Source organism: Ipomoea nil, unplaced genomic scaffold (genome assembly GCF_001879475.1).
Source record: "Ipomoea nil cultivar Tokyo-kokei standard unplaced genomic scaffold, Asagao_1.1 scaffold0117, whole genome shotgun sequence".
Taxonomy (NCBI): Eukaryota; Viridiplantae; Streptophyta; class Magnoliopsida; order Solanales; family Convolvulaceae; genus Ipomoea; species Ipomoea nil.
The window spans coordinates 1,024,419-1,032,556 of NW_017616545.1; the positions used below are offsets into that span (position 1 = coordinate 1,024,419).

Below are 8,138 nucleotides of genomic sequence, written 5' to 3' on the forward strand. Positions count from 1 at the left end.
TATTAATTGTGTATTTGTATTGATTAGTAAATTCTATACTTTTTATATTACTTATGATAACAACTAGTGTTTAGTAAATATTAATTAAGTATACGTATAAAAATTTTAGTATATGAAATTGAAGAAAGTCAAATTTATTAACCATAACTAATTATAACTTTAATTCAAATATAATAATAATAAACTAAATCTAACTATGTACTTAAATCATTAGATGTGAGTTGAATGAATAGCTATTTTAATTTACAGATTGATTGTAACGGGTGTTAGTTGGAGGGATGGATCGGAGTTGGATGTATAAGAAACGCAATACACTTGAATTTGTGCAAGGGGTGGAAGAGTTTATAAAATATGCTGAAGAAAATAAAGCTAAAAAAATGATTACTTTATTGTATGCCCTTGTTATGATTGCAAGAATTTGAGAAAGTTTCGTAGTTCTGAGCAAGTGAAAGATCATGTGATTCGTCGTGGTTTTAAGCAAGGGTATAATCGGTGGATATGGCATGGTGAAAGTCTACTCCCAAGTAGTAGTGGCGGTGCTTATAAGGAAAATGATGATATTGAAAAGGAAAAAAGTAGTGATGATGATAATGATGGAGATAATGATCGAATAGATGAAATGCTCCGTGATATGCAAGGAGATTGTAGTGAAATGCCTCATGTATTTGAAAGTTTATTTGTTGATTCAGAAAAGTCTTTATTTCTTGGATGTGCCAAATTTACAAAGTTATCGGCTGTGTTGAAATTGTATAGCTTAAAAGCAAAAAATGGATGGAGTGATAAGGGTTTGAGTTATTAGAACTTTTAAAGGACATGCTTCCTGACAGTAACGAACTTCCTAGTTCAACCTATGAGGCAAAGAAAATGTTGTGCCCGCTAGGTATGGAGATCAAGAAGATACATGCATGTCCAAATGATTGTGTATTGTATCGGAAAGGATACAGTGACTTGCATGTATGTCCAAAGTGTGGAGCATCCCGCTATAAGAGAAAAAATGTTGTTGATGTATGTGAGGATAAGAAAGGGCCTCCAGCAAAAGTGTTATGGTATCTACCTATAATACCAAGATTCAAACGCTTGTTTGCAAATCCAAATGATGCAAAGAATTTGCAATGGCATGCTAAAGGGAGAAAAGAAGATGGAAAATTGAGACACCCAGCTGATTCTCCTCAATGGAGGAACATTAATAGGATGTTTCCTGAATTCGGTTGTGAAAATAGGAACCTTAGACTTGGGCTATGTACAGATGGAATGAATCCCCACGGTAATATGAGTAGTCGACATAGCACTTGGCCAGTTCTTTTAGTAGCTTACAATCTTCCTCCATGGTTATGTATGAAGCGCAAGTACATCATGTTATCTTTGCTGATTTCAGGACCTAAACAACCTGGAAATGACAAAGATGTATATTTAGCGCCACTTGTTGATGATTTAAAAATGTTGTGGAATGAAGGTGTGGAAATGTTTGACGCATATAGTCAACTCAATTTTACCTTACGTGCTATGATTTTTTGCACAATAAATGATTTTCCCGCGTATGGTAACTTGTCTGGTTATACTACTAAAGGAGCTAAGGCATGTCCCATTTGTGAGGATGAAACAAGTGACCTATGGTTGAATAATAGTAGAAAGAATGTGTTTATGAGTCACCGGACATTTCTCCCTATTGGACATCCTTACCGAAATAAGAAAAAACCTTTTAATGGAGAAGTTGAGAATCGAGTAGCCCGATTGCCATTATCGGGAACAACAATTTATGAACGAGTGAAAAATCTGAATGTTGATTTAGGTAAAACAGTTAAGACTACTCAAAAGAGTCTTTGGAAGAAGATGTCAATATTTTGGGATCTACCATACTGGAAGCATCTAGATGTACGTCATTGTATTGATGTGATGCATGTGGAAAAAAATATTTGTGATAGTATTGTGGGGACACTATTGAACATTCAGGGCAAAACAAAAGATGGCATTAAAGCAAGAAAAGATATGGCTGAAATGGGTATCCGTGATCAGTTAGCACCACAAGATTCAGGAAAGAAGATATATTTACCTCCAGCTTGTTATACCATGTCTAAAAGGGAAAAAAAATGAGTTTTTGTGGGTGTTTAAACAATGTGAAGGTTCCTTCAGGTTATTCATCAAACATTAAAAAGCTTGTATCAATGAAAGACTTGAAGTTGGTTGGTTTAAAGTCTCATGATTGTCACATTTTAATGCAACACATGTTACCTATTGCTATTCGAGGTGTATTACCAAAACATGTTAGGCATGCCATTACAAAGCTTTGTTCTCAAAGCTGCTGGGAAGAGGTGGAAAGATTTCAAGAATAGATTAGTACGTGAATATATAAACAAGAAACATCCAAGATATGCATCTCCCACAGAGTTATATGAATATTTGAATGATGAACAATGGGAGAGATTTGTAGCTAGCCACACTACGGAGGAGTTCAAGGTATTTTTAATTAATTGATTATGTTAGTAAAAATGTGTAATTGTTATGCATGTATTAATAATATATTTTGATTCAATAGGAAAAAAGTAAAAAGGCAAGGGAAAAACAATTGCTCAATGAACATCCACATTATTTAGGGAATGTTGGATATGCAGGGAAAAGGCCAGGGTGTCTTATATCTGATCCCTTATCTTCTCAGTCCTCATGTGCCTCTATTAGCTCGGCCCTTGCATCAAATGATCGTAGTCTTGATTGGGTTCGAGCACGATCGAAGAAAGGGGATGATGAAAATTTTTATATCCCCAACGAGAAAGCAGTGGGCGTGGTTGAGAAAATTGTAAGTATTGACTTTTTGAGAATACTTTGGTTATAAATAATATTAAAATGTTATTTAGTTTAATGTAGTTTTATTATATATTGAAATAGGTTGAAAAGGTCGAAGAACTAGGTCAGGGGTCATTTCAAGCAAGTAGACAACATGATGTATTGTCTACCGTTCTTTATAAGAAGAAGGGAGATCTCTCTGGTTATGTTAGAGGTGTTGGCAGTTACCTTAATGTAAGGAAAGTTTTTGGCAAACCAGAGAAGGCTCGGGAAAGAGTGAGTGGATTGGTATCGGTGGATGACGTTAGAGAGATTATCAAGAAAGATGGGTACTCAGATATTGCCGAGAAAGTTAGGCTGGACATTACTAAACAAGTAAGACAAGATACACTGCTAGAGGTGCAACCTGAGATTGATATGCTGAAATATCAACTTAATCTTGTGATGAAAAGCATGCCACAACAGTTCCCCCAATAATTTTCTAATGATTTTAGGAGTTCAGCGGTGGGTACACCTCAGAGCGTCCATATGCCTACTGAACCACTACTTAATACCCGTAGTAGTTGTCATTCAGTTGATTCATATCCATTCGGCATGCTTCAGGTAATATTTCTTATTTTATAATATGAAATATTTTATTTCAATATTTACAATAACACTTTTTTTTTTGTTATAAAATAGAGTCCAATTCCATGTCCCTTAGCCGTATTATGTGACATTGGAGATTCAACTACGGAGGGTGTTGCAAGAGGGACACTTTATCCTAGTGGACCTGACATTATGGTGCATAGTCAACCATTACTACCGCTTCATGTAAAAGTTTCGGTTGATATGCTTCTTCCAAGTGCAACAACAACACTTAGCATACCTGTACCAACAAGTTTTCATACAACATTGGCAGAAATTGTTGGATCATTTGCACAATGACCTTTACATTTAGTCAATATTGAAGAGGTAATTATTTGTTATTGTTTTATAATTGTATTAAAAATTTTTGTTTTTAATCTTTAAATTTCTCTTTGTAGGAAGAAATAATCAAAAATTCAGCAATTAAGAAAAATAAAGGCAAAAAGCAAAGCGAGGAACAATGTGACATGTCTGCTACTGGCGCACGACATCCTTTTATTGATGATGATGGCTTGCAACCCTTGGGAAAAAGTGGCAAGCGATTACATAATTTGATAAGAAGAATGCCTTTAGACTTGGATTATTTTGAGTTGGGGTTGGATTATGATATCTTTCACCATACAAATATGAGTAACATATTTGTGATGATTGAAGATATTAAAGACTTATTCACGATGGATTGGCTTGATGTGTCTATTATTCAAGTCTTTATAGTGTAAGTTTATATGTTTCATTAATTCAAAAATTTATTGTGTTTTCAAATAACTTATTTTAGGATATGTAATTTCAGGTATGCTCATCAGCTATGCAAGGACTTTGAAGTCAACTCAATTGGGTTTATGTGTCCAACGCAATTTGCGAAAGGAAATGTTGACTTAAATGAGGATGTTGTTACAGCATACATTGGGAATACCATGGTTACGCTGAAAGACAAGATATTTATCTTAGCACCATACCATCAAGCGTAAGAAAATAATTTTTTCTTTTTATTTTATAAATTCATATAGTATCATTTGAATTATTTTAAATTAAAATTATAATTTACAAGTTTAAAAACTGTAGGAATCATTGGTTACTACTCGTGCTTCGTGCAAGTTCAAGAATCGTATACGTATTAGATCCATTGAATTGTAGGCGCAAAATTGAAGTCAAACAAGCCGTGAATATGTAAGTAAAACTATTAAAATGTTATGTACTTCAAATTATGTCTTTTTCATAAGTTTAGTATTATTTGATTGGCAATTAAGTTATTTCTATATATATACATTAATGATAGGGCTTTTCGAACCTCTGCAATTCAACGAGGGCAAAGGATTATGGGTAATGCTAATTGGAAATATGTGAAGGTATAAAAAAAATATGATTGTTTTACTATAACAATTTTACTTAGTTATATTTCAATTAACTAATACATACATATATCTATATATATACATGTGTACGTGGTTTTCTTTTAGTGTCCTCAACAACCCGGTAGTGATGAATGTGGATACTACGTTATGAGGTTCATATATGATATATGCACAAAATTTCATAACTACACTTCGTTGGATGAGGTGAGTACAAAGTGATACAATTTAAATGTTTTTAATTATTATAATATTTTATAGTATATTTTTTTTTGAAAGATATTTTATAGTATATATACTCATTGTTTTTTTTAATTATTCAAAATTTTGTAGGCATATCAAGACACAAATGCTTATTCTAAGGATGAAATAGATGAGATACGAAGGTTATGGATAGACTATTTTGTAAATGAGTGCATATAAATGTTTATTAGGTGCACTAGATGGAATTACATTGTATATATTATGATATATTAATGTTGGATTATTATTTTGCGTTAGACAATTATGATGTTGGATGATTATATTGTGTTAGACAATTATGTATGTTGGATTATATATATTGTGTTGAATGGTTTGAACCATATAAATGTTGTTTGGTAGTGGAATTTTCTGTTGGAGCAAAGATTAGTACAGGATACTATTGAATTAAAACAAATATTAAAAAAAAATATTACAGTATAGGCGTCTTTACCTTCTAGGAATGGACGCGTATAGTCCACTTTACGCGACTACCAACTAAAGACGCGTAAAGTTGCCAACTTTGGTGTCTGCGCCATACGCGTCTTTACTTTTAAAGACGCGTATTCTCAAATAGTAAAGACGCGTATGGCTCTTTTTGTACTAGTGTGAGTTGATCGCAACCAACCCTTTGATAACCGCTGACGAACTCAACGTCGGATCACGATCCGACACACCGCTGACGTATCCAGTCGGTGGAACGCGATCCCCTTTACAAGGGGGGACTTACTGTAACACCCCAGATTTTCAAGACTTTTTAAAACTTATAATAAAGGTAAAATCTTATTAAATCCCAAGATATAATACAAGCGTTCGGGGTGCTATGCCACACCTGTGCTAGAGAACCCAAGTGCACAGGCTAACTAACTAATATCCTCGAAGTGTGATTACATAAACGTGGCACGCAGGCCGAAAGGGAGACTATCTACTTCTACACTCCAAGTTCTAGCGCGCTCTAGTGACTTAATCTTCTGCCTGAAAGCCAAATATATCTGTTCAGCGAGAGATGCTGGTAACCCACTCCAACGCGTTGAAATACAATACATATAGAGATATATATAGATATACGAAAACCATTTTGAGCATGAAGATATATCCTACGAACTCTAGCTTTAAAACCGGGAATGACTCGACAGATAAGGCTAGACACAAGCAACAGTTATAACGAGCATATGCAGTCCTCAACACATAAGGCAGATAAGGCAAGGCATAAACAATGATCATAACCCAACATGAACAATCCCCAATATAAATCCCATAGTCACATCCCCCAAGACACTCGTAATCACAACTCGTCCATGTCACAACACATAACACACTTTGTTGGCGCCACATGACCAATCGCATGCCCATACATGAGGGTCAGCGCATATAGCTCTGACACGGCCCCGCAGCACCCTGCCCCGTATCGCAACACAGAGGGGTCGATCGCAACCGACCGATGAACCGCAGCTCATCATAGTGTTTGATCGCAACCAAACAGTGGACCGCAGCCCAAGAGAATGTCATCTGACCGCAGCCAGGAAAAAGGACGAACCACAGCTCGTATAGAAACGTTTGATTGCAACCAAACGGTGGACCGCAGCCCAAGAGTATCAATCTGACCGCAGCTCAGGATAACCAATCCGATCGCAACCGAATTGGGGTAACACACACACATAACACATAGCAAGCACATGCAACCCACATTACACATTAGGAAGGGGGGAGAAAACGTATAACAAAACCTATGCGTGACCCATCACATGCTAAGAATAGTCCTAAGGGGTTCATACTTCTACCACCTAGGTCAACGGGATACCAATTCAACTAGCATGCAATATAATAGACTCGTAAACCTACGAACGGCACCCGAAATATCAAACTAGACATAGGCACGATGAACGGAGTCCGTTAGGACACCACGGGGATCGGGGGAACATCAAACGGGGAAGCCGGGATCCCGAATTGAGGAAATTTCCAGCGGGTAGCCGGTGGGTGGGGGGCCACCCGCCGGCTGCCCGCCGGAATTACTGTTCCGGGCAGCGGGTCGCCGGCGGGCAGCTGCCCGCCCGCCGGCTACCCGATGCCGGGCGGTGTTTCACGGTCGTGGGTAGGTGGCGGGTCCCCTACCCCCCACCTACCCCCCACTAACTCTTTTCACACACTTTACGCCCCGGGAACCGTTGTGGAACCCGAAACCATGCTTAGACACTTTACAACGCAATTAACGACAACACGTAGACAATTAACGAATCAAATACAAGAAACGAACGGCACATAACCTATCATGCTTTTCTAAATATAATCAACACCCAAACATGCGATTTCTCCACCCGATAATCCAAGAGTAAGATCATACGATACAACCTAGGGTTCTAATCACTTTTATATCAACAAGAATACGGTTCGTCTTCTAATTGCAAGATTCGGTAAGAATAACACATAAACATCAAGAGCATCACACAATTATCATGAACAACACATAATCATCAAGAACTCCATATAATCATCAAGAATCTCCCAATATCAAGATTATCAAGATCCCTCATGGGATCATCAAGTCAAACATCAATAATCATCATCATATCTCGCCAATACACAATAATATGGGGGAAACCCTAAGGGGGAATCATAGCTATGAAAATAGGTTTTGTTGAGACATGGGTTACCTCTTAGCCTTAATTAATTCCTTGGCTATGAAGGATCTTTCTTTAAGCTTTCTTGATTTCTTGATTTCTCCTAAGGGGATTCTTGGAACTCTTTGGGTGGTGAGAGATTATTGTGGTGGGGATTCTAGGTTCCTCCTAAGTTCCCTATTTATATATTTAAGACTCCTAGTTAGAGCCTGAATGGTATGCGTTTACTAATTCTATTCCTTATAGGGCTAGGGTTTGTTTTAGGGATAATGGTCCACGGTCCATAGTGGACCATATTAATTGAAGAGGATCCTAATCATAATCTGAATAGTAAAAGGCCTACTTCCAATATTCCTAACAGGCTTAAGACTCTTATTCGGGCAAGGGTCCACGGTTCATGGTGGACCTTACTAATTAATTAAAGGTGAACCTAACATAATTAAATCATATTTAATTATTATTAACGGGATTAATTAAATAATTAATCCGGGACTGAAGGCCGTAACACGGGGTGTTACACTCTCCC

The 8,138-nt window shown here is 36.8% G+C and overlaps 1 protein-coding gene across 2 annotated transcripts; it reads left to right on the forward strand.

Moving 5' to 3' along the window:
• The first annotated feature begins 1,915 nt into the window (after positions 1-1,915).
• Positions 1,916-5,250, forward strand: LOC109163978. 2 transcript variants are annotated; one of them, XM_019312807.1, is made up of 7 exons: positions 1,916-2,024; positions 3,953-4,120; positions 4,196-4,369; positions 4,468-4,572; positions 4,682-4,751; positions 4,863-4,961; positions 5,088-5,250. In XM_019312807.1, exons 1-7 carry the CDS (start codon positions 1,987-1,989, stop codon positions 5,175-5,177), a joined length of 744 nt encoding a protein of 247 aa, XP_019168352.1. In that variant the 5' UTR covers positions 1,916-1,986; the 3' UTR covers positions 5,178-5,250. The 2 variants fall into 2 exon arrangements, with proteins under 2 accessions (XP_019168352.1, XP_019168294.1); XM_019312749.1 differs by lacking the exon at positions 1,916-2,024 and adding an exon at positions 3,540-3,732 and having other exon boundaries at positions 3,804-4,120.
• The last annotated feature ends 2,888 nt before the right edge of the window (positions 5,251-8,138 follow it).

What these genes read in the sequence shown, in the direction of transcription:
- LOC109163978 (XM_019312749.1), top strand. Translation starts at nt 3,873, where the DNA reads ATGTCTGCTACTGGCGCACGACATCCTTTTATTGATGATGATGGCTTG. An exon ending in TTAGCACCATACCATCAAGC is followed by an intron (nt 4,370 to 4,467) that starts GTAAGAAAATAA and finishes TAAAAACTGTAG; the next exon opens with GAATCATTGGTTACTACTCG. An exon ending in ACTACACTTCGTTGGATGAG is followed by an intron (nt 4,962 to 5,087) that starts GTGAGTACAAAG and finishes AAAATTTTGTAG; the next exon opens with GCATATCAAGACACAAATGC.